The 26,938-nt window shown below is 40.4% G+C and overlaps 2 protein-coding genes and 1 pseudogene across 7 annotated transcripts in view; 2 read left to right on the top strand and 1 right to left on the bottom strand.

The window, feature by feature from the left end:
- Dbf4 (DBF4 zinc finger) overlaps positions 1 to 11,317 on the bottom strand; it is a 42,813-nt gene extending 31,496 nt beyond the window's left edge. For both annotated transcript variants that reach the window (XM_004662285.2, XM_045160895.1), the window contains exons 1-2: positions 11,055 to 11,317; positions 10,016 to 10,179 (exon numbers count right to left, since the gene is read on the bottom strand). In XM_004662285.2, coding sequence (XP_004662342.2) covers positions 10,016 to 10,179; positions 11,055 to 11,100 — 210 coding nt within the window. In that variant the 5' untranslated portion in view covers positions 11,101 to 11,317. The remainder of the gene's footprint in view (positions 1 to 10,015; positions 10,180 to 11,054) is intronic.
- Positions 6,844 to 7,526, top strand: LOC105944305 (annotated as a pseudogene).
- An 82-nt stretch (positions 11,318 to 11,399) lies between the features above and the next one.
- Positions 11,400 to 26,938, top strand: part of Slc25a40 (solute carrier family 25 member 40) — a 48,619-nt gene continuing 33,080 nt past the window's right edge. For 3 of the 5 annotated variants that reach the window (XM_045160509.1, XM_045160512.1, XM_004662286.2), the window contains exons 1-4: positions 11,400 to 11,594; positions 21,924 to 22,032; positions 23,536 to 23,595; positions 25,251 to 25,354. In XM_045160509.1, coding sequence (XP_045016444.1) covers positions 23,548 to 23,595; positions 25,251 to 25,354 — 152 coding nt within the window. In that variant the 5' untranslated portion in view covers positions 11,400 to 11,594; positions 21,924 to 22,032; positions 23,536 to 23,547. The remainder of the gene's footprint in view (positions 11,595 to 21,923; positions 22,033 to 23,535; positions 23,596 to 25,250; positions 25,355 to 26,938) is intronic. The other 2 variants (XM_045160510.1, XM_045160511.1) reach the window with 1 other exon arrangement.

The raw sequence follows: 26,938 nt of genomic DNA, 5'->3' as shown, positions 1-26,938 counted from the left end.
GTTGAGCAAACTCCTTAAGGACAGGTAAGTGGGATAGTAGCACACTCCTGGTCGCAGGCTTACCTCACACCCCTCAACCAGACATTTCCTATAACTGATTTATGGTTTAACTCCCATCCTGTTTTTTCCCTATAAATGTCATGTGATTATTTCCAAAAAAAGCTGACACTCCAAACAGTACCAGGCTGCATCCATTCTGAGATCCCGAACTCTGAGATACAGACCTGATGCACCACTTTCTTCTTTGTACTCAGTAAAGCTTTGCCTCGCATTCCATAAGTTGATGGTCTTACTGTGCGACACTGAACCCTGTAACTTGGGGGCTCGCCCTGTATCCACATTTCAAGACCTCCCTCCCAACTCTGGGGTAACCAAACCTGGGAAGGACCCCTAATCTAGGCCCAAGAACCGTATCTCCATCCATCTACACGTTCCTAGTTGGAGTTGGTAGCAAGTCACTGAGGGGAACTTTTGCCTTGGAATGCTGGGTCCCTCCTTTATTGGGTAAGAAACCTCTGGAGGTGCTTTTTCCACTCTTCTTTTAGTTTTTCCTTTTTATTTTTGGTTTCCTGTGCTTTTTCTGGGTCCAAGAGGGAAGCTGGATGCAGCATTAATTCCCCTGGATGAGGAATCAAGGGGCTGCTCCTGACCCTCTCTGGCTCCATTTAGAGATTCAAACGGAGGTCTGTTTCTGGTTCAGTTTCTGTTTGGCAGCCGTTTGGCAGTTGTCAGGACAGCCATTATTGCTAGCAGGTTTGTGTTTGGTGTGGTATTTGTTTGCTTGTCCTTGTCTTTAAAGATATGGGTCAAAATCAATCTGCTGAAACTCCTTTAAAACTGGTTAAAAACCACTTTAAAGATCATCAAAAAGGAAAAAAAAAAGATAAAACAGTAAAATAAGCTAGGCCTATTATCGTAGCTACTTGGAAAGCCGAGACAGGAGCATCTCCAATTCAACATTCCAACGTGATAGCCTGACTCCACATTTTAAAACCATGTGACGTTTAAATTGCTTGATAACAATAAGTACATAATTTAAATTTGAATTGTGCCTGGTATTTACTCTTTTGTTTGGACTTTAAACAAAAAAGACATGGTTTAAACCTTTTGTTTTTTTTTTAATTTTTATTTTTTTATTTGACAGAGAGAAAGAGGGACAGAGAGAATGGGTGGCGTGCAAGGGCTCCAGCCACGGCAAATGAACTCCAGATGCATGTGCCCCCTTATGCATCTACCTTATGTGGGTCCTTGGGAATTGAACCTGAGTCCTTTGGCTTTGTAGATAAATGCCTTATCTGCTAAACCATCTCTCCAGCCTACCTTTTGGTTTCTTTATTAATCTAAATAGTGCAACAGTTCTCTCCTAAATCTTTGGTTGGTATTTGATTTATTTCAAGGTTTTTTGGTTTTTGTCTTTAAAAGTCTGGCCCAACAGCCAAGGCTCCCTTTGATGCCACAGAGCTCCCCGAATGCAGGGTCAGCAGCCACCTGGCTCCGCCTCAGCGGGGCCAGCCGGTGAGTCTAAACCCCAGAGCCATGGAAAGAACTCAAATGGATCCAAGTGTTATAATTGCAAGCGTGAACCTTCCTACCCCCAAAATGAAAACTTTAGCAGTCCACAGCTCCAATTCACAGAAAAGCAAAACTTTTAACAAGATGCCTCCTCAAAGAGGTGGCAGCAGCAGTAAACTCAAGAGATGAAATAGCAGAGACTCAATAGCAGAGGTTAGCCCTGCCCAGTTTTCTGGCCCTAAGATCAACCTGAACCACTCGTTGAATTTCACCTTTGAACCCTGTGGCCAGACAGGTCACTATGAAGGCAGTGGACATGGCAGCTGGGTGAAAAGGAAGAAGAGGGGACATATAAGCCTTTTAAAAAGGAACTTTTTTTTTACAGGCCAACTGCTAGTTTGTAGTGTTTGAAGACCAAGACTACATAGCTCATTTTGCTGATCCTAATACCTTAGTTAACTGGAACTTCGTGGAACAAGTGTTCATCTGTAGCCATGAAGTGCCATCTTACACAATATTCCTCTATCCACCTATTTCAGCCAAGATAACCCCTTGTTGACACATCTTCTGCTGGGCATGCATCTTGCACTACCTTTCATTAAGTGAGAAGACTTGGAGTAAATGTCCCATCTGTTACAGTTCTGTGCATAAAAAGGATCTCAAGAGTGTTGTTGCCAGAGTCACGCCAATATGTTGTGGGTGATACCATTACAATCCAGCCGATGAAGAGAGAAAAAGGAGTGTTGGCGGCCTTACCAAAATCCAAATGGATGAATTTAGATCATCCTATTCAATCTAGAAGATGAACAGCACAGCCAGTACTCCAAGTTGCTGCTGGCCTCTAAGGAGCAGGTGCTGCACCAGGTAGTTAGTAGCCTTGGAGCAGCAACTCACAGAGGAGAAGCACACTCCTGAGTCCTACTTTATTGAGGCAGCTATCCAGGAAGTCAAGACTTGGGAAGAGACTCTGTCAGGATTGGCTGAAAGCAGTGGGGAGGTCAATGGTATTGTGGCTGCTCTGGAACACCTGGTACTGATGGCTCTCGTGGCGAAGGAGTCTGTTTTCCAATCCAGGAAGGGTGTGCGGGAATATCTGTCTGCTTTTGAGAAAGAAACCTCAGAAGTTTGCTCTCCCTTCTCTCAAAGACAAAAAGCAGTGTCTGAACCAGAACTTGAGGGTTTGCCAGAGGCCTGTGATGACTCCGAGTTAGCAGATGGCAATCTCAGGGAGGGGACCATATGTATTGAGTCCAGCCAGCAGGAACCCATCACAAAGCCAGGCTTCACACCCCTCAGCAGTGCCCCTTGTTACTACTTCTATTAAGCAAAGGATGGGCAGCACATGTTCCTGCATGCTGTCTAGTACAGAAGGTATTTTTCCATGTTTGACACAGAATGCTTGTTAAAAATGCTTTTTGAGTAAAACTTAGATCAGAATGTTAAAAGTATGTGGACAAAGATATGTGTATGTAAAAAGGATAGGAGAGATCTAATTTTCAGGCTATACCTAAACACCATGCCTTAAGTTAAAGATTTTTCAACTGTTTACAGACTTTTAAGGATGCTCTGACATAGACTTAATGTAAATTCAGCTTACATTAGACACAGGTGATGTCCTATGCTAGGTAGATCACAAAGTCATAAGCACAGATATAATTCATATTCTTTGGAAGTCTAACCAGGTTAGACATAGACAAGACCCTATCACCTTATGTATTACAAATGGGTAAAATAAATTTCCCAGGTAAAAATAAATAACTTCAGAGTAAGACAAGGACTGTTAGGATGTTTAGCTCTTTGCTCTGTCATTTCCTTTTGCTCTTGCTTACTGTTATATGCTATTTAAAAGTCATGGCAAGGTAGACTCTGGAAAAAGGGATGGTGCCCCCTTTATCTCAGAGCCCATGCAAGTTTAAGCCATGTGTCCCCTTGACCCTGTGCAGAGACAAAATGACCAATTGTCTCTGACAAGAAAAAGGGAATAACAAACGGCATATAACTTTGTTTCTCTTTATAGTTCTTCTCTTTTAAATATCTAAAGTCCCATTGATTAGATGAAATTTCTCAGTATATACACACACAAAATTAAACAGGTAAACTGAGTCAAGGTACTTCATCAAGTTACAAACTCCTTACATAAGACAAACATCACACTTACCTAAAATATGTATCAGGATATAAACAGATGACTTAACAAAAGGGGGGGCATCATGTAGATGATGACATAAGAGTTAAGATGCTTATCTGGGAAGCCTAAAGACCTAGGTTTGATTCCCCAGCACCCCATTCTTACTGGTAAACTTAAATCTGATTTAAAGCAGGTTCTCTGACAGCCCTTCTTTTTGAGAGCGACAGACACAGAGAGAAAGACAGATAGAGGGAGAGAGAGAGAATGGGCGTGCCAGGGCTTCCAGCCTCTGCAAACGAACTCCAGACGCGTGCGCCCCCTTGTGCATCTGGCTAACGTGGGACCTGGGGAACCGAGCCTCGAACCGGGGTCCTTAGGCTTCACAGACAAGCGCCTAACCGCTAAGCCATCTCTCCAGCCCTCTGACAGCCCTTCTTGAGACAGTCTTCTATACCCATCAGCCCACATGGGAGGACCGTCAGCAACTCTTGCAGACCCTCTTCACCACAAAGGGACATGAAAGAATCAGGAGGGAAGCCAAGAAACTAGTGTTGGGAGCTGACAGCCACCTCACAGAGAACCCTAACGTTATTGATGAGTTCTTTGCTTCCATACAACCAGACTGGGATCCTAACACCACCAAAAGGTAGGGTGTCCCTTAACCTCTTTCACCGGACTGTGATAGGTGGTCTCCAGGCAGCCGCTCTGCGCTCTACCAACTTGTCTAAGGTGAATGAAGTGACCCAAAGGGCCACAGAATCCCCTGCTTCTTTCCTAGAAAGGCTGCAGGACGTACCCCCCCCCCCCCATAGATCCCGAAGGCTGAGAATAGGGAAGCTATTAACATTGTTTTTGTAACTCAGTCCGCACCAGGTATCAGAAAGGCGATTCAGAAAATAGAAGGCTTTCAGGGTAAACTTCTTTCAGAGTCAGTAGAGATTGCTGTGAGGGTATATAATAATAGAGACACTAAAGGAGATAGGCTAAGAAAATGGCTAAGGTTATGGGGGCCACCTTCCAAAAGGCACAAAGCCCCACGAGACAGCCGTTATACTTTGCTCAGTATGATTCCACCAGAAAGGCAAAAACATACTGTGCTGGACCTAAAAGATGCTCTCTTTAGTAACCTATTGGCAAAGGGAAGTCAAACCACTTTTTGCTTTTGAGTGGACAGACCCAGAACAAGGTACCCACCCTCTTTTATGAGGCTCATCATGGAGACTTGCAGGTTTTTTCAAGGAAACACCTGAGGCAACTGTCTCCAACAATAATGAAGGAGGAATGCCCCTCTGCCTCAGAGCTTCTCCTGGACAACTTACAACAGGGCTATGGGGTATCAGCCAGCAAGGCTCAACTGTGTGTGCATAAGGCAACCTACTTGGGACATGAACTCCAAGAAGGTAAGACTATGCTGTTGGCCTCTAGGATTCAGGCCATCACTCAAATCCCCACTAAGAGACCGATCTGAGAATTCCTCAGAGCTGTAGGGTATTTCAGAATTTGGATCCCAAGGCTTGCTAAATTAGCCAAGCTTCTATATGAGGCCAGGAGAGGACCAAAACAAAACAAAACAAACAAAAAGCCCAATTTTAATTGGACTGAAAATGAGAAACAAGCATTCCAAGAACTAAAGTCAGCTTTGACATCGGCCCTTGTCTTGGTACTTCCAGATTTAACCAAACCCTTCCATTTGTACATAGATGAAAGGAAGGGGACAGCCAGAGGCTTCCTAACTCAAAGACTGGGGGCCATGGCATTGCCCAGTGGCTTACTTGTCTAAGAAGCTACACCCAGTAGCCGATGGTTGGCCCCCTTGTCTCCAGACGATTGCAACTGCCACTACTCTGACAGGATGCTGACAAATTAAAAGTTGGGCCAAACTTTATCAATTATGGCTCCACATTTGATAGAGACTTTTAAAAAGCCCTCCAGACCAATGGCCCTCCAACTCTCACATAACCCACTATCAGGCTTTGCTCTTAGATCAACCAAGGATTCAGTTTTGCCAAACTGAGGTTTTGAACCCAGCCTCCCTACTGCCAGAAACTGATGAGGCATCAGCTCCTCTGCATGACTGCCTAGAAATCACCTCTGCCTTCCATGGACTCTACCCGGACCTGACAGATGTGGCTTGGCTGGACCCTGATCTGGTGATGTATTGTGATGGCAGCAGCTTTGTCGTGAACGGAATCAGGTATGCAGGGGTGGTAGTGGTGACTATGAAAGAAACTCTGTGGGCTGAGGCCCTACCATGGGGTACATCGGCTCAGAATGCTGAATTGATAGCACTGACCATGGCTCTGATATTGGGAAAAGACAAGACAATGAATCTTTACACAGAGAGCAGTTATACCTTTCCCATGGCATGTGTCCATGGGGCCATCTACCAGGAGTGAGGGCTATTAACAGCAGAAAGTATTAAAAATAATTAAAATTTGAAATTCTGGACTTACTGGCTGCCATTTGGGTGCCTGCTAAAGAGACAATGATCCATTGTCCAGATCCTCAGAAATGGGAGGCCACAGAAGCAAGAGGGAACAGACTGGCAGACCTAGCAGCAAAAAGTGCTGCCCCTCAGTATCCATCAGATTGTCTGGTCACCCTCCCAGAACCTACTCTTCCTGAGTGACCAACATACATGGAACAGGACCTATAGCTCATCACTCATCTGATAAAGGAACAGACCCCACAAAGATGGTACCAGTTGGAGAATGGATGACTGTTGCTGCCCCAAGCCCTACAGCAGAGACTAGCTAAGCAACTATATGAAGGAACTCACTTAGGAAGCAACAAGCTAGCCAAGCTATTAAGGCAAGGGTTTTCCTTCCCAGGTCATCAAGGACATCAAGGACTCAGTCATCAAGGACATCATCACCCACTGTCAGGCCTGCCAACAGACAATTGCCTCCTCTGGTAAGGTACCACCAATGGAGGTGAGAGAGCTGGGGTGGGGGTGGGGGGACAAGCCAGATAGATAATGGGAAGTTAATTTCACAGAGGTAAAGCCAGATCAGTATGGATATAAATATTCATTTGTTTATGTTGATACCTTTTCAGGATAGGTGGAAGCTTTTCCGACCATGTCTGAGACAGCCCAAATAGTGACTAAGAAATTGTTAGAGGAGATAATTCCACCGCTATGAGTTGTGCCTCAGGATAAGATCAGATAATAGGCCTCCATTTATGTCAAAAATCATTAGGGAATGGCTGCCTACAAGCTGGTGCTGATCCAGCATGGTGGAAGCACCTGGAACTTGGAGAACCATTTCAGTGGCTGGTATGATGCCAACCTGAGCCCCGGAGGCCATGAGGAGGCTAAGTGCAGTGGGTAGGCACTGTGAAATGCTGGCTATGAATTTGATATCTGCTTACCTCAATGCAGAAAAGAGCAATCTGAACCCTTTGGACAGTGCTGGATGCCATTGACCAGATGTGGCTGCCAGTAGGGAGGACTTGGCACCTCAATGAGCGTCATTATGGGGGTTTGACTGGTCTCAATAAAGCAGAAACTGCTGCCAAGCATGGTGAGGCCCAGGTAAAGATCTGGAGGCACTCTTATGATGTCCCACCACTGCCCACAGAGCCCGACCATCCCTTTTACAGCAATATCAGTAAGGATCACAGGTATGCAGACCTTACTGAGGACCAGCTACCCTTCTGTGAGAGTCTGAAGGACACGACTGCCAGAGCACTGCCTTTCAGGAATGAAGAAATTGTCCGCTAGATCAAGGAAGGGAAAAGAGTCCTGATCACAGCCCATGGCAACAGCCTTTGGGGCATTGTCAAGCATCTGGAAGGTCTCTCTGGAAAGGCCATACGGGAGCTGAACCTGCCAACTGGACAAGAACTTGAAACCCATCAAGCCCTAGAAGTGAAGGCCAGCTAGTCTACTACTACCTCAAGGAACACCTGCCCTGTCCCCATGTCCCATGCCCCTCTCCCTAGCACCTGTCATACTAACTATGTCTTTAGAGTCTTAAGTTGTAGCTGCAGATGGGGACCAGTGGCTTCCATTTTCATTTTAGTATTTTGTCTCCTGTACCCACTCCCTTCATAGAATCTAGTCAGAATAGCACTTCTGAGATGCAGGTCCTTGGTCCAAGCCCAGGCAATGATTCTCTTACCTAGGAGAGTTGAGGTAGTGGTTCTAGTTCTCCTAGTGCTTTGTTTACTAAGGACCTGCCTGGGAAGTTGGTCAGGGAGGAACCACGCTGAGACATGACCAACTAAAAACCACAATCCATTTTTGTTCCTAAAGCCTGTTCTGCATTCTTCTACAGTAAGATCTGGGGGCTCTAGTTATTCCAGTAGAATACAAATGTAGCCTGCATGGTGATTTTAAGAAAACAACTATTTCCTTCCCGACCCCAGAAAATTAGGATCAATCTTGAACTAAGTTCATGCATTATTTTTATTTAAGAAAATATACACATATACATACACATCTATAAATAATGCCACACAAAAACCCTTCTGGGATTTCTAGTGGTGGCTGAAATAGTCCTACGTGGTAATGAAAATAAGCCCTTTCTTATACCAAAATGGATTAAGCTCTGTTGCATTGAAGAGGCAGGGCAGGACTGCTTCCTGCCATGTGTCTTAGAATCCCTCCTCTGCTTTATTTTGTGGCAGTGAAATGAAATGCCCCTTGATCATGTCTAGGTGTGTGTATTTCACTACATCTCATTTCTAAATCATGTTCCAGTTACTTGGTCCTGCCACATGGGCTCAGTTCTCATTTTGGGCATAACTACTAAATCTTTTCTAGATCAGTATAACAAAAGAGTGATGTACAATTAAAAAAAAAAAAATCACTAGGGAATTGACCAAGACATTGGGGATTAGTTGGAAATTACATTGAACCTATCATCCCCAAAGTTTAGGACAGGTAGAAAAGATGAATCGAAACTTGAAGGAACCTTTAACTAAATTAACCCTAGAGACCAGTGAAGGATGGGTGGGACCCCTTTCCTACGCCCTGCTAAGGGCCAGGTGTACCCTGTATGTAAAAGGAGTTACTCCATTTAAAATTATGTATGAAACCTCAGCCATCCTGCCCCAGTGGGTCTTGAACAGATAACTGACTTTAGTAATAAAAGACTTCTTTCTATCCAAGTCTTACAAAACGTCCAGGAGTCCATTGTTCAGGCAGTCAAGGGTGTTTTCCAGACGCACCCTGTTTGCCCCTATCACTTTCAGCCCAGCAACAAAGTTCACATCAAGAGACACCATATTGTGACACTGGAAGGGACCCCACCAAGTAATCCTAATCACACCAACGGCCATGAAAATAGAGAGGACAAAAACAAAACAAAAAAAATTAGCCTTACTTTTTATAAAACAAGGGGGCCTATGTATGACTTTAGGTAAAACTTATTGCTTTTATGCCAATCAGTCAGGAATAATCCAAAATACATTGGCTTCAGTTAGGAAAAAAAAAAAAATCTCAGAGGAAAAAAAAAAAACTTCAGAGACAAGCTACTAATAATTGGTTTTAGTCTAGGTATAATTGGCCTCCATGGTTAACTCTTTCCTTATAGAAGCTCATAAAAGAATGGAATAAACCACTTTTTTAAGCAGATGGGGATGGATGGTACATGAGGAAGCTCTGCTGATCTAAATAGCATTACCCTAGGCCTGCATTGTTGAGCAAAATCCTTCAGGACAGGTAAGTGGGACACTGGCAGACTCCTGGTGGAAGGCCTACCTCACCCAAACCCCTCCAAGTGCTTCTGATTTATGGGTTAACTCCCACCGTGTTTTTTTTTTTTTTGTGTTTTTTTCCCCTATAAAGATCATGTGGTTATTTCCAATAAAAGCTGACACTCCAAACAGTTCAAGGCTGCATCCCGAGATTCCCGAACTCTGGGATACAGACCTGTTGCACCAGATTTCTTCTTTTTCTTCTTCTTTTTTTTTTTTGCCCAATAAAACTTCTCACACTCCCCAGTGAGTCAACCCGTCCTCCATAACATTACAACCCCAGTTCCAAATGTCATTTTATTAACGGTCAACAGCTGATGCAAATTTAAACGTTGGTGATGAAAGATGGCTATGAATTTTTCAAAATGAAAAACTTACATATGGGCTGAAGAGATGGCTTAGCGGTTAAGCACTTGCCTATGAAGCCTAAGGACCCAGGTTCGAGGCTTGACTCCCCAGGACCTATGTTAGCCAGATGCACAAGGGGGAACATACATCTGGAGTTCGTTTGCAGTGGCTGGAAGCCCTGGTGCGCCCATTCTCTCTCTCCCTCCCTCTTTCTCTGTGTCATTTTCAAATAAATAAACAAAAAAAATTAAAAAAAACTTAAATACATATTATAAAGTACGAGTACACATTTTTTTGGGGGGGGGACATACAGTTTTTACTTACCCCTCCCAGATCCTTTATGTCTTTTTGTAGTTTTTCAGATATGGTGATAGAAGGTAAGTCAAGGTAAAATATTTTTCCCCAAAGTGGCTTATATTTGGATTTTTCTGGTCTGTTATCAGTTTTCAAAGATGATTTATTCTTTTCATTTTTTACTTGAATTCCACCTATTAAAGATTCAGGGTAAGATCTTATTTTATGTAGATAAAAATTTAAATTATTTCATTATTTAGTAATTATATCACAAAGAAAGAAAAGTCACTGTAACCACACCAACTTATTTTCTTGGACTCTAAGTCTATTTCTTTGTATTATCACCTAGGATAAAGGTAAAATGCCACATAGGCTATGCTTTCTACACTGAACAGTTGAATCAGTTGGAAATATTCATGTTATCTATTCCCAGTTACTGTATCACGGTATGAAAACATAGAGCCTTTCTAAAAATCTTTCTTAGCATATAAACTCCAGATGGGTATTAAGTGCTCATCAAATATCACCATTCCTATTAAACACACAATGGTGTTTCAAATATTAAACAATCTGGCTAGACAAAAAGCGTGTTATCCAGAATTACCTAGTACCAAAGGGCAATTTACTGAATCTGAGTTTCGTACAGTTTGATTGCTGTTAGAACAAAAATGGTTCTCTTGTAGGTGGTTGTTACACACAGGCCTAACTACATGAAAAGACTTCGTACGATGACTTTTGTTTTTACTTTTCATCCACATCAAGTGATGAAATTGGAAATATGCTTTTTTTCCGAGGTCTCTTAATGTTGAAAACAGTAATATGTGTGTCTCAAACGCACATCCTTTCCTGTAGTTATGAGTGAAGGAACACGGATGTGAAGACCAAAAACCCACCCACCATCACCGACCTCACGACGCCAAAGGCTCAGGGAGCGCGGCCCGCGTCCCCGGTTCTGCGAGGCCCCGCGCGGCCGCGCTCACGCCGGGAGGCGGCCGAAGAGCCCCGGAGGAGACCCGCGCGGGGCAAAGGATTAAAGGGCCCGGAGCCGGAGGTGGGGTGCCATACGTACCCTGGAAACGTCCTTTGTTGGGGATCCTCATGGCTTCCGAGCTCATGGCAATCTCCAGGCACCTACATTCTGGGTCCCGACCTGGTGCCGTCGCCGACGACGGCGAAAACCAGGCTTCACCGATCCAATGGACCCTTTGCCGGGCCAACAGCCTCGGGGTAAGAGAGGAACGGCGTCAGCACACGGGGTTTCCGAGCCGGCCTACCGCTCCGGCTCCAGGGTGCGGAGGAGGAAGGTGAAAAGCACGAACCGGAGAGCAGTGGCGGTTGAAGATTTGAAAACGCGTCACGCGACCCGGCGCCGAGACGCACGCCCCGCCCCCGCGCTCCGCCCCGCCTCGTGACCCCGCCCCTGCCCCACCGCCTGGGAGCCCAGCTCTCTTCAGCCGCGTCACGTCCTGGCCCCGCTGACCAGTCCGCGTGCCTCGGTGTTGGCCAGGTAGTGGTCGCAGTGAGTCTCAGAGGCCGACCGCAACACCACCCGGGACTTTCTCACCTCGGTTTGCCTGGACCACCTGCCTTCCAGTGGCCTGCGTACCAGGTATGAGCATTCGCCGCTCCTGCGGCTGCCTTGCGGGCGCTCCACCCCGGACCCGGGCGGGCATCTGCACTGCCCGACTCCGCGCGCCATCCCCGCTTACAGGCCGCACCAGGTGGCCAGGCGGGGCGCGGGTCGGCCCTGAGGGCATCCCGAGACACCTGCAGGACTTTAGTTCGGGGCGGACCTGCCCTTTTGTGTGTGTAAGTTTATTGCAACAATAAAAGAGTAGGAAATGGAGTCTCAAGGGTGTTTTTCATCTGTAAAATGGGACTAATAATGGGATTATGATAAGGAGAAAAATGCCTGTGAAATGATTAAATTTGCTTTATAAATGGTAAAATGCCTCACCAAAATTGTTTAACTATGTTTCTGCTTCTAAACTGCTTTATAAATAATATATTCTTTACTGTTTCACATTTCTTAATTCCTGGATACAATAGACATTCATTATAGTAATTGGTTTTTGAAGTAGTAGTTTAGGGAAAGTCACTGTCAATATCACCGTTTTGCATATAAGTGTATTTAAGCACTGGAGTACACTGTGGCACCATTAGCCAAAATAGAGGACGCCAAGGTGATGGGTCATGGTTGTTAAATGAAGATGTTTTGGGGCAAACAGCCTGGAGCAACAAACATGAAACTAGTTGTTTATTAAGCTATGTTTGTTGGGTGGTTGGAGAGCTCAATGTGTGAGAAGGAGATGGGGAGGAGGATAGATACACGCTAATATACATTGTACTGAGCTGTTTGTGGTGGCTCAGGTTTTTAATCCCAGCACTAGGTGGGAGGATCACCTTGAGTTCAAGGCCAGCCTAGACTACAGGATGAGTTCCATGTCATCCTGGGTTAAAGTGAGACCCTGCTTCAAAAAACAAAACAGCCAACCAACAAGAACAACAACAACAAAAACAGAGAGAGAGAGAGAGAGAGACAGTCTACACTGATGATAGACTGCACTCATAAGTTATACCAAAAGGGTTATTAGATCTCGAGAGGTAGGTGATGTAGTTTGAACTAACACTCAATATTATGAGTTCTATTTGGGAAGCATAACCTATTTTTGTTTGTTTATCTGTTTATTACAGAGAGAGAAAGATTGAGAATGAGTGTGCTATGGCCTCTAGCCACTGTAAATTAACTCCCTATGCATGCACCACCATGTGTATCTCACTTACATGGGTTCTGGGGAGTCGAACCTGGGTCCTTAGACTTTGCAGGCAAGCGCCTTAACTGCTAAGCCATCTCTCCAGTCCTGAACCTATTTTTAAAAATAATTACAGCAAGAGCACAAGATTTCTATGTTTACAAAATGGTTTTAACAACAACAACAACCAAACAAATAGAATTCAGTTAAAACCATGGGGGACTCAGAATTGTCTAGGATAGCATGTGCAATAAAAGATGTAGTAATGAAAAGAGGATGATAAAATGAGAGTGAAAAATGAAGAAAAAGCCAGAGTTGTGAAAAGAACTGGGTCAGAAGTCATAGAATTTGCTTTCAACATTGGGGTGGATGGGTCAGACTTCACTAAACTGTATTTGGGTAATTTTGAGTCTCAATTTTAATCTGTGAAAACGAGTAATATTTCTCAGCAATTACTAGTATTAAATGGAACTTTTTATTTTGTTTTAAAAAATGTAGTACTCTTATAAATCTCATTTAGTGTTTCTGTCTCTGTAGCATGTTGTTTTGATGAGATTTGAGTGACTTCAGTGTCTGTTGCCATCTCCCTGGAACTGGTGTTTAGGCTAGCAGTGGGAGTACTACTTGCTACAGTGCTTCTCCTGCAGTGACTCCTGAGCCTTTGCAGATGTAGTTGAGGTGACCACTCATTTTGTTATAGGCAGTTTTTCTTTTCTTGTTCTATTTATGTATCCTGGATATGCCCAGCAGTCTCTGCAACCTTAAAGAGAAAACATTCTTCACCTAAAAGTAAGAGTACCTTTGAGGAAAGGGGATAAGCATAGTTATTTAAGAGACTTACTAATATGTGTGGTCACACTTCTTAGCTAAAGAGTAGTGGAGGGTCTTTCTGGAGTTTTGGTTTCCTATCCATGGGAATCTGGCTTGTTTCCAGGTACCAGGTGTGAGTTCTCCCACGCTGAGCAGTTCTCATACTCATCTGAGAACAGTTGTGTGCCACTGTTGCTCAGGTGTGTACTTCTTGCCCATCTGGTTGATTTTGTCACTTGCAGGATCTCCTGATTATTCATGCTGTTGTCAACTGTTATCCCTCACCAGCACCTATATGGCACTTTTCAGTCATGAGGATTAAACAGAACATTTTCTGAATTTTTTTAAAGCAGGGTCTTACTCTAGCCTAGGCTGACCTAGAACTCACTCTGTATTCCAGGCTACCCTCCAACTCATGGTGATCCTTGTACCTCATCCCCCTTAGTGCTGGAATTAAAAGCATACAACACAACACCTGGCTTAAATGAAATGTTTTTGAAAACTTAGTTAATACAGTGCCTGGCACAGAATAAAAACTCAGTAACTGCTGTCACTCTGAATTTGGCATCAGGCCCTCAATTCCAAAAATAGGTTCAAAAAAGATACAACTTGAAAACTAGGCCTTTGTTTTTGTGCTAGTTTTGGGAAACAGAGAGAGAGAGACTAGAGATGTGTGTAGGTCTGCTAGATATGGCGGGGGGGGGGGGTGTTCTGTGACAGAAACAGGAGGATGGAGCTGAGAGACAGAAAAGAGAAAGTGGAAAGGCCTAGTCCTGTTACAGGGGTGTGTATCATTGGGGCAGATCTGAATTCCAGCCCAAAGGTATATAGGGAGGGAAAAGAGGAGATTCCTGACAGACTAGAAAAGGGAAGATCAGGGTTGTGAAGGGAATAAGGGGAAGGGGAAGGGGTGGTAGAAAGGGAGAGTGGGAGGGGAATTATGAAAACTAAAGACAAAAGTAATCAGTACAATAGAAACCTTTCCCTGGGAACTATCTGTAATGGTTTGAATGTCTGGCCCCATAGACTTACTCATCTTTGATTAAACTTTTTACTTTAGCTCCTAGTAGGCAAAACCTGCCTCCCCCGTGACTGGGAGTGGATCTTAGAGTCCAGCTGTAAAGTGTGTTTGGGGGCAGATCTTTCTGTCAGCCCAAAGGTGTGTTCAGAGCAGTTTGAGCTCTGGCCATTCATATTTGCTTAGGTAGGCTGTTGGTGATGTCTCTCTGATTGTATCCATAAAAGGGAGCCAGTTTATTTTGCCATTGATGGTGTTCTCCTGGACTCTTTAAACCTGAATTACATCTCTTCCTCCCATAAATTGGGTCTGGTTGGATGTTGATCCCAGCAACATGGACTACAACACTACCATACAAAATATACCACTCAGTAAAGGGATGGAAAGTGTAGGCAGAAGTTGCTTAGTGGTAGGTGGAAAAAGCTTAATCCTAAAGCCATGGGCTCTGTCTAGTCAATCTTAGGACCAGAATTTGGCTATTCCCCTCACTGAAATGTTAAAGTTCAGGGAGGACCAACTGGTCCCCCAATACAATGCTGGCCATTGCCAAAGCACTTGGTTATCCACCTGAGATATAAGGTAAGACCCTATTACTGAAGACACCACAGGTTGCTCTCACGGGACACTGAGAGACCATGTCAGAACTGAGAGGAAACCCACTCCTCTCCTGGCAGAAACTCATGGCATGGGGAAGTGCTGTGAGAGCTGCTTGGAGATAAAGATTATCAACAGAATGAATAAGCAGATGATCCTGCAATCTATACAACCAACTAGCCAGGGAAGAAGTATACATCTGTGCAGTAGTGGCACATAGAGATTGACTAAAGTCTTAATTGTCCCTCACTGAATACCAATAACCCCACTGAGGAGAACCCTCAGGGAAAATGGGTCCAGAAGACAGGGATATAAAACTATAACCTTTGTAAAATAAATAAGTAAATTACAGTAGCACTACTATGACAGATGGATGGATAAAAATATTTTTTAAGGGCTGGTTAAGGCACTTGCCTGCAAAGACAAAGGACCCAGGTAAGCCAGGACCTGTGTAAGCCAGATGCACACAAGGTGGCATATGCATCTGCATCTGGAATCCATTTGTAGCTGCTGGAGACCCTGGTGCACCCATTCTCTCTCTCCCTCTTTCTCTCTCTCTAATAAATAAAAATGTCACTAAATCTGGGCGTGGTGGCAGCACAGCTTTAATCCCAGCACTTGGGAGGCAGAGGTAGGAGGATCACCAAGAGTCTGAATCCACCCTGGGATTACAGAGTGAATTCCAGGTCAGCCTGAGCTAGAGTGAGACCCTACCTCGATAAACAAACAAACAACAACAACAAAAAAAATCATTCTAGACAGGCTGACTTAGAATTCTAGGTCAGCCTGGGCTAGAGTGAGACCCTACCTCAAAAAATATTTAGTATATATTATAAAATAATAATAAAAACCCAGTAACAACTATTTTTAGATTAGCTCTATGCCCTAGTGGGGAAACTATTGCTGTTGTTTTATTAAATGGATATGATACACCTCTCAAATTGCCTTCAAAATACTTGTTTTTGTGCATCTTCCTTTTGAAGTGGGTAGAGTCTATTTCAGAGATTTTTACCTAATGAGAGTACCAAAAATAAGTATGAAATTTATATTGCAGTTGGCTCCTCATTGTCAGGACCTTCCACCAAGCACACCAGTCATCCATTACTTTTAAATTCAACCTTGATCAAAGTCTCTGGGCTTGCACAAAAGAATGTAGCCAACCTTTATGCCAGTAGCTTAGTTCCAACAAAGTTCTCCACTTCCCCTTTGAAAGTTCATAAATTAATCCTTCATAGACCACTCTGCATTTAGTGTTTTCAAACTCACCAGAATAGCCCATCAAATGTCTGCTTACTGCACCATTGTAAGTCTTCTCCAAATACTACCCCACTCTTAGTACCAACTTTCTGTCTCAGTCAGCTCTTGGTTACTGGAATAAACATCCAATGAGAAGCAGCTTATGGGAGGAAGGGGTTTATTTCAGGCTTGCAAAATCTGGAGAACACCATCAATGAGAGGTGAAGCTGGCTCACTTCCATAGATTCAGCAGAGTGACACCATCAAACAGCCAACACCACCATGCACAAACAGCCAAAGCTCCAACTGCTCTCCATAGTGCTCACCTTAGTGTTGCACTCAGGGTCTGTCCCCCAAATATACCTTATTAACACATGTATATCATTATACCTTAGGGCTGAACTCTAAGATCAGTCCCCAGTGATACTTTTAGCCAGGCTGCTAGAGACCCAAGTTACAAGCTCAGTTCTTAATTAAAACCACCTGAGTCTATGGAGGCCACACATTCAAACTACTACACACCTCCTCCAGTGTTCTCAGAACATTGTAGAAGAGGGAGCAGAATGAATGCATGAACTGGGGGAAGGGCGGGCATGTTGTGGAATGGACATGACATAGCCATTACACTCATGACTTCTCATCAGCTGTGTTTAAATGCTTAAAACCTGGCCAAGATTAAGTCTGTTAACACCCCCTCATGGATAAGGGAGGGGCTTATGAGGCCCCTCCACTTCCTGAGAATCCATTGACTTCTTGGGGGAGGAAAAGAAATTTTTTTCAGTATTGTAACCACTGATAAGTTATCCCCATGCTCCTGTAAATATCCTACACATGCTCCTATAAGCAACCCTAATTTAATTCATTATGTCATCTCCCTCTTCACCCAATTAAAAAAACATGAATATAGGAGGTAACTAATGGGCTAGTTGGGAAGAGGAAGAGGACCAGTGAGAAGGTGAGGGATATAAGAGCTTATAAATAATAAGGGGTGAATATGATTAAAATATATACATTTAGGAAACTGTTATAATGAATCCCATTATAACATATAACATACATGCTAATATTTTTTCCAAAATAATAAAATTAATACTTGTGGCAAAAAATGTTGCTTCTAAATTTATAGCTGGTTTCCCTTATATTTTTAACAATTCCTAGAAATTTAGCAATTTTTCTGACCTTAAGTTTAGGTGAACATATTTGAGGTACAAGTTTGATGTAAAGGATACCACTGTATATACTATAGGGTTTTTAATTACTTCAGAATATCAATATGCCTATATTACAGTGTTTATTACTGTGACAGATAAACTGAGGGGTAGGAAGAGAATAAGGAAGGATTTATTTTGGCTTACAGTTGCAGAGATTACAGTCTGTGGTTGTTTGGCTGCATTTTTTTCTGGGCTCATGGTGAGGCAGAACAACATGGTAAAGTGGTGTGGTAGAGCAGAAATGTTCAGCTTGTGGCCTCCATGCACAGAGAAGAAAGGGCAGGAGATGAGATGCATCTTTCCAGAATATGCACTCCAGTGACTTTCCACTTCCAGGTAGGAGCCACTTCCTATCTCCATTATATATAGTGGCATCATAAATCCATCAAGGGATTAATCCATTTATTCAATCAGGGACATTTCATGTTGACATAATAATAGTATTTACATGTGGAATATTTACATCATTTTTTCTTTTTTAAAATATTTTATTTTTATTTATTTATTTATTTGATTGAGAGAAAGGCATGGAGAGAGAGGTGACTCTAGCCATTGCAAATGAACTCCAGACACATGTGCCACCATGTGCATCTGGCTTATGTGGGTACTAGGGAATTGAACCTGGGTCCTTAGACTTTACAAGCAAGTGCCTTAACAACTAAGTCATCTCTCCAGTCCTATTTACATATTTTTTCTGCTTCAAAGAACTGTTCTTATATCAATGACTGTGAAAAGACTTTAAGGTTCCATAAATATCAACAATCTGAAAATTTGGGTTGGAGAGATGGTTTGTGGTTAAGCACTTGTCTGTGAAAGAAACCTAAGGACCCTGGTTCCAGGTTTGGTTCCTCAGGACCCATGTTAGCTAGATGCACAAGGGAGCGCATGCATCTGAAGTTCATTTGCAGCAGCTGTAGGTCCTGGCACACCTATTCTCTCCCTATCTCTCTCTATCTGCCTCTTTCTCCCTCTGTCTGTTGCTCTTAAATTAAAAAAAAAAAAAGAATCTGAAAGTTTTCATATATATAAGAAAATACAGAATAATAAAATGCATTTGCCCATTAAATATACTGCAACATTTCAGTGTATTTACTTTTTGAACTATTGTAAACTATAGCACTCATAACATTCCAGCCCTTAAAATAAGACTCTTTCATAAAGGATATTATCCATTTAATTTAAGTACCATTATTTTTACAAAATTCAGTAATTTGATATAGTAGTTATATTTTATAGTGCTAGCCCATGTTCGTATTCTGGTAGTTACACTGGCACTGGAATTGAAAAATTTGTTTAAATGGCATGCTTTTGGTTATTGGTTCATCTAAGATTGTCTCCAAGGATTTCTCCCTCTTTTACTGTTAACTCTACCTTACCTTGACTTGAAGAATTCAAAGGAATACTCCTATTGGAATATTTCAACTTTAACGGTTGTGTGGCATGTTTCCAATCAAAAATGAAGTCTTTGGATTGTCTGTGAATTGAGAGTTAGATCTAAAGCTTGATGAAATTCAAATTGGAGGAGCTTTTTCCCCCTCAAAAGTTACTGGTTATTAATTTTGTAAAAAGTCTAGTTTCACTATAAATGATATATAGTTGATTAATGTGTTCAGGTTCTAGAACTGTTTATTGTCAAAGGCAAGTGCATTAACTAGTAATGTAGGAAGTTTTTTGTGAAGATGCTTTCATTATTTTAATGGTTATATGTGTAGTATTCCTTGTATTGCTCAAATCAATTAATAGAGCTGAGCCTGGTGACACATACTTCTAATCCTAGCACTCAGGAGGCTGAAGATTAGGAATTCAAGACTAGCTGAGTTACATAGACTCAAAATAAAAAAGAAAACATTTAATTTAAAGCATTTATTAAAGCATATTGATTGCTTTCTTAGTTGGTACCCCTTTCCTATGTGGAAAGATAAGGCAGTTTTTTTATTTCATTATAGAGTTTTAAGTGCTGATGCTATAAATAAAATATTGGATGATCGAATTGAAGAAGACATAAACCAGGTAGGTAGATTATGAAATTCCAAGGAAATGGGGATACCATTCAATTTTGTAAAAGATAATATTGATATAATTGACAAAACTGGAATGTGGATTGTATTGTGTCACAGTTAAGTTTCTTGAATTTGCTAATTAATGCTGTGAATATATGATCATATACTCAAGTATTTAGAGTGAAAGGCCATGATAAAAAGAATCTAAATTTGAATGGCTCAGATTAAGTATTGTGAGACAGGATTTAGTGATGTAATTAGTCAAAATTTATATTTTGTTATTAGAAGTAAAAGTTAATTTTTCTAGAATGGATTTGAGCAATTGTTTATGAAAGAGTCTTGCTATATAATAAAGTCAAAGCCATTGTGTAACTTTCAGTCCCCTGTCTCAGCTTCCTGAGAACTGGGATTACAGGCATTCCATCACCATGCCAGGTTTTTTTTTTGTATTGAGTTTTTTGAATAACATAGCTCCACAATCTTACTTTCCTTCCCAGAGTAATTGTAGAAAGACTACAAAGGATGGATGATTGAGGATATCAAAAGTTTTATCATTGAGAAATTGACAGTAACTTAGGTATATAAGAAATAAGAATATTTAAACCTTATTATATATTAGTATATTATCTATAATACCTTCATAAACAGCAAAGTAGGCTATTAGGCAAACATAAGTAGTATTAACCTATTTTTTTAAAAAATGGAACATGTACACAAGTACATGAATATCTTTATGTGTTTGATTCCTGCATTTAAAATCTCTGCACTTGTACACACACACACACACATACATATGTGTGTATGTGTGTAAGACATTTATACAGCTGACACCCTTACTGATAGTTGTTTTTTTAAATATTTTATTATTTATTTATTTTATTTATTTGAGAGCAAAAGAGAGGGAAGGAGAGAGAGAAAGAGGCAGATAAAGAATGGGTGCACCGGGCCTCCAGCCACTGCAAACTCCAGATGCATGCGCCATCTTGTGCATCTGGCTTACATGGGTCCTGGGAAGTTGAACCTGGGTCTTTTGGCTTTGCAGGCAAGCACCTTAACCACCTTCCAGCCCTAATAGTTATTTTTGATAGTGAGCTTATAAATATTTTTTTACTTTTTGTATTTGATTTCCTAATATATATGCACACATACATTCATGCACAGAGAGAGAGATACAGTTTTTCTTACCAAATTTTTGTTAAAATAATGGTTATTTATTTTGTTGTTGTTTTGGTTTGGTTTTTGAGGTAGGGTCTGGCTCTAGCCCAGGCTGACCTGGACTTCACTCTGTAGTCTCAGGGTAGCCTCCAACTTACAGTGAACCTCCTACCTTTGCCTCCTGAGTGCTGGGATTAAAGGTGTGCACCACCATACCCTGCTTAAGGTTAAGTATTTTTAAACCCATGCAACAATTTTGGGTAAACAATAAAGTTTGTACTATATTATCCATGATACCTTATCATGGATTTATGAATAGTGTTTATCTGTAAACTAACATATTCTGTAAATTCTTGCTGCTGAGCTGCTTTCATTCTGTCACGTGGAGGACATTTTATTAAATCATTATTACTATCTTACAAATATAATGCTGTTCACACAGCTTAAGTAAAGTATTTCAGTTCTTTAATATTAGAGGCCATGTGTAGTTAATGATAGTATGTTGCTTTTAGTACAGAACTTACGTGTTTATATTTGATATTAATCAAAAAATGCACTTTTGGGGTCTGGAGAGATGGCTTAGCAGTTAAAGTGCTTGCCTACAAAGCTTAACAACCTCAGGTTTGGTTTCTCAGTACCCATGTAAAGCCAGTTGCACAAAGTAGTGCATATATCTGGAGATTGTTTGTGGTGGCTAGAGGCCCTGGTGTACTCACTCTCATTTTTTTTGCTTACAAATACATAATTAAAAGAAATTAAAAAAACATGCTAGACAGATGGCTTAGAGGTTACGGTGCTTGCCTACAAAGCCAAAGTTTGAGTTCCCAGAACCCACATAAGCCAGATGCACAAGGTGGCACATATGTCTGGAGTTCATTTGTAGTGGCTAGAGGCCCTGGGATGCCCATTCTTTCTCTCTCTCTCTCTCTCTCTCTCTCTCTCTCTCTCTCTCTCTCTCTCTCTCTCTTTCTCTGTCTTTCAAAAAATTAAAAAGTGCTTTGCTATAAATTCTGTTTTGTTTTGTTACAATGCTTGTAATGAAACCCAAGGCCTGGTGTTTGCTAGGCAAGCACTCCTGATTACTATATTTATATTTTCACCTTCAGCATTTAGTTTTGAGGGTATTTGCCACTAAACTTTTATATTTTGCTTTTTCTTCAGTTGATTAAAGACATGGATGCTGAAACAGAGGGCCCACTGATGCTGAAAGTGACACCACTTCAGCAAATGCTTTCCTCTTGTGCTGGAGCTATATTGACCTCACTAATGGGTAAAATTATATTACTGATGTATTAGCTAACTTTGAATACTCTGTGCTTTCTGTGAAATAATAATATTCATCATGTCATCTCGACAGTATCCAGGATGCTAATAGTTGTTCATCTGCAAGGTAATATGAAAAGAACCCTAAATACAGAAAATGAAGAGATTTGAATTTTAGGGCTTGTTTTTTCTCAGGTTACTACACATACTTCTTTGTGAAATTCATCTTTTTATTGAAAACTTGGGGTTTTAAAGAAAAGTTCTTGGAGCTCCCTATAAACATTAAACTATTTTGATTCTTTTAAAAAATAATGAAGTATTTGCACATGGAACAAAGTAATTTTGGCAATTTATATTATCCACATGATTTCTTCAACTTATATGGATCACATTTTTCTGTTTTAGGATCATAATGGCCTTAGAAATTATCTGATTTGACTTCCTCATTCTCAGATGAGGAGTAGTTGTCTTAGATCCACTAATTGACATGTTTTTCTTGCTTGCATAAAAATATAGCATGCAAATTACAACAATGTGCCTTTGTTTTATTACTCCCAAATGAAATAACCTGATGCTAAATATGACTTTTGGCTAGCTTACTTAAGTTTTCATTTCCTATAGCTTTTTTTTTCATTCTTTACTTTGAAACATAATGTCATATGTTACAAGTTGGCCTCAAACTCACTATGTAGCTAAGGACGACCTTGAACTTCTGATCCTCTTGCATCTGCTTCTGGGGTGCTAGGGTTACATGCAAGTGCCATTATGCCTGGCATATTACAGTACTGAAGATTGAATTTAAGGCTTCTTACATAGAAAAGGCAGGCACTCTACCAAGTGAGATACACCCCTAGCCCCAGCTTTTAATTGATACAATTAAATTTAACAGATTAGAAAAGCTAATGCCATCTTATTAATTCCTTGCAATACAAAGTTCTTGTAAAATCTTGAAATGGACTTTTGGAATTCTTTCATTTTATTTGAGAGAGAGAAAAGCAGATAGAGAAAATGAGCATGCCAGGGTGCAAACAAATGCTTGCACCACATTGTGCATCTGGCTTGCTTGCATCCTGGGGAATCAAACCTCAAAACTGGGTCCTTTGGCTTTGCAGAGAAGCACCTTAACCACTAAGCCATCATCCCTCCAGCCTTGGAATTGTTATTACTTAATATAGAGAACATAGTTATTTTTTGAATATATACTTGTGTTTTAATTCTGATGCTATGGAATTGTAGTTGTACATATAAGTAGTACTTGTGAGAGAAATTATTGTAGTGTCTTTTCATTAGTCCACTTTAAATAGACTTAAAGAGCCGAAAATTTCTGTTACAGTCAAGGGGTAGGAGTATAGTTTCAAAAGTGAACATGTATTTAATAGAAATTTAAGATAAGTAGTCTTTCCTGTTACATAGCCATGAAGAAAAGTATGAATTGAGATTTTATATTGTTTTGAAAATTTAAGTGAAATTTATGAGAACCTTTTCCTAATTGAAACTTACGTGTTTACAGTGACACCCCTGGATGTTGTTAAAATTCGACTCCAAGCCCAGAGCAACCCATTCCCCAAAGGTATGTAGGCTAGTGTTATAGTTAGTTACCTTTTCATTGCTGGGACAAAGAACCTGACCAAAATCAAGTGATGGAAGGAAAGTTTATTTTGGCTTATAGTCTTAATGAGAAGCTTCATGATGACAGGGGAAAGCATGACATGAGTTAGAGGTTATACATCACTTCTGCTACAGCAGATAGAAACCAGTAGCAAGAGATTCAACCCAAATTCTGACAAGAGGGGGCTGGCTATAACATGCCTACAGCCTTCCCCTAGAAACACACATCCTGTAGCAAGCACCACCTTCCACATTACCACCAACTGGGTACCAAGTATTCAAAACACATGAGTTTATAGAGTTCATATTTATTTGAATAAGCATTTTGTTAATGTTTAAGAAATGGTGCCCCATTCAAAAACATTGTTTTTTAACCATTCAACTGTACCTGGTGAAGTATAGGCAGAAAAAGATATACAGTGTCATTACACTTACTTAGACCTACTAATGGAAGCACAGCATGGTTATATATTTGACTATCTGTTTCTTGTGTAAGAACAGAATTATACCTGTAAGGGAATTTAGGATTAAACTTCATTTGTTGTCTGATAGTTATGTCTATTCTCTAACATTCATGACAGCCAATTAACTGTTGGAAATTCATTATTTTTTATGAGGCAGTATGGTTAATTGCTTGATGGGAATTTTATATAAGTAGTTATGTATTTTTGTAATACGGAAAAGAATATCAAAGCTATGGTAAATCTTAAATCTTTATAAATGTAGTTATACATAAAATAAAAAGAGCAGAAAGCAGATTAGACTGTGACAACACTGGCTCATATAAAGTCTCCTTGTTCTGTAGATGTAGCTCAGTGGTACAGCACCTTTCTAGTACCCATGAGGCCCTGGGTTACATCAAAGTAGAGGAAAAGAAATAAAATAATAATAAAATAAAAGGAAAGCCACTCAATTGAGAATGTAAAGATGAGGTAGGATGAACAGTTAGGTTTCACATAAGGATTGGATGGATTGTAAAAGGAGATCTTAGGTTTTTTTTTTTTTTTTCTTTTTCCAGATTAAAGAATGTCTTCCAAACAAAGAAGATGCTTAGACTTACGCATTATGAAACTCATAAATTTATATAAGTGGCTGAAAAGAGAGAACAATTTTGGTAGCACGAATAACTCCAGTAAATGAATTGCTATGAGTGAGGCAGGCATGACAAATGGCTACACTGAGCAGTACAAATAGACAAAACATTGCATTATTTACATTGAGGAGAACATTTGTTCTGAATATTTTTATCTGAATTCCCTTGCATGCCAGAAAGATGCACAACTTCAGTTCTTTCAAAACAGGCTTTTCTCCTATATCTTCTGCCATTCTAGGGTAAACTAAAATTTAATTTCAATATACATTTTATAACATGGTTCTGAAAATAGAAAATCCACTATTTATTCCATTTATTGCTTTTTACAACAGTGAGTTTAGAGGCCAGGGCCTGTTCATTAAACAAATTTTGTTAATAATGTATATTCTATTCTAGAATGAAGAGTTAGGTTTTCATGGTTATTTCTGTTTCCATAATTCTCTAGTCTCATTGTGCTTTTATTTTATCTATAAAATAATACAGTATGTGAAAATAATTATTGATTGCTATAATCTTGATTTTAGGGAAATGTTTTGTATATAGTAATGGACTCATGGATCATATGTGTATCTGTGAAGGAGGCAAGAAAGCATGGTATAAGAAGCCAGGAAATTTTCATGGAACATGGGTAAGGAAACTATATTATTTAGAATTATAGTATGTTGTCTTCTTTAAGATACAAAAGATGATAAAGCAGGAAAAAGGAAGTGTTTCTTTCCTTTTTTATTTTTTAAGTTTTATTTGTTTGTACTGCTTACAGAATCAAAGAGGGTGCGCCTTTTTTATTTCTTTAAATTAAATTCAGGATAATTGTACAGCAACATGCAATTGTAAGAAAAACACGCAAATAGATCTCATGTATGTTTGTCCTAGTTTTTTATAGTGATAGGGATTTCTTTCTTTCTTTCTTTTTTTTTTTTAGTTTTTCAAGGTAGGGTTTCATTCTAGCTCAGGCTGACCTGGAATTCACTATGTAGTCTCAGGGTGACCTCAAACTTATGGCGATCCTCCTACCTCTGTCTCCCAAGTGCTCCTATTAAAGGCATGCACCACCATACCTGGCTCAAGAAGATCTTTTTTGAAATTAAAAAAAAAAAAATTATTTGGGACAGGAAGAGACATACATAGTGTGATTATGAGCACTCCCAAGTCCTTCTGCTATTGCAAATGAACTCCAGACACATGCAACCCTTTGTGTGTCTGGCTTAAGTGGGCACTGGAGAATTGAAACCAGGCTGTCAGGTTTTATAAGCAAGCACCTTTAACCTCTCAACCATCTCTCCAGCCTGATAATGTCATATAGAACCAGTAAAGGCCACAAATAGTATATTAACATTGATAGAATTAAAGACTTCCACTACTACAAGACTTTTCCTGTGTTTCTTTTAGAGAAACATCGTTTTATGTTTGTTTTGTTGTTGTTTTTGTGCTCTCACTCCCATTCTCTTACCCTTGGCAACTACTGCTCTGTTTTAGGGTATGAAATTTTGCCATTTCAAAATGCTATATAAATGGAATCATACCAAAATCCTACAAACATTTGTTCATAGATTTTCATGTGTTTGTTAAAGTAGGTCTCCATTCTGTGGGCTAAATGTTCCAGGAGTACATTTGCTCAGTGATCATGAAAGTTACATTGTGGAGAGCATAACCTGTTTTCTGAAGTTGTTCTGCTATTTACATTCCTATCAATAATGTCTGAGTGACCTCATTTTCGCTGCATTTTCATTAGTATTTACTTTTGTTATTTTATTGTATCATATCATATTGAATTGTATGTATGTATGTATACATTTTGAAATACAGTCTTACTCTGTAGTCAAGGCAGTTCTAGAACTCATTATATAGCTCAGAATGACTTCAAATTTGAAATCATTTTGCTTCTGTCTCTTTAGAGATGGGGTTACAGGCGTGCACCCCAATACCTAGGATTGTATGTTCATTTCAGCAATTATGGTAGATGTGTAACACTATCTTATTGTAATTTTTTTACTTGTAAATATCTTTTTTTGCCTTTAATACCAACACTCAGGAGACAGAGGTAGGAGGATTGCCATGAGTTTGAGGCCAGCCTTGGACTATAGAATGAGTTTCAGGTCAGCCTAGAGTACAGAGAAACCCTACCTCAAAACAAACATTTTTTTAAATCTCCTTTTTTATTGATAACAGTAATATATGAACATGTAGTAATATGAGCATGCTCCTGTTTTGT

Source organism: Jaculus jaculus, chromosome 10, assembly GCF_020740685.1.
Source record: "Jaculus jaculus isolate mJacJac1 chromosome 10, mJacJac1.mat.Y.cur, whole genome shotgun sequence".
In the NCBI taxonomy this organism is placed as follows: Eukaryota; Metazoa; Chordata; class Mammalia; order Rodentia; family Dipodidae; genus Jaculus; species Jaculus jaculus.
Note: the sequence above shows the minus strand (reverse complement) of the source record. Positions and strands in the feature narration are given on the sequence as shown.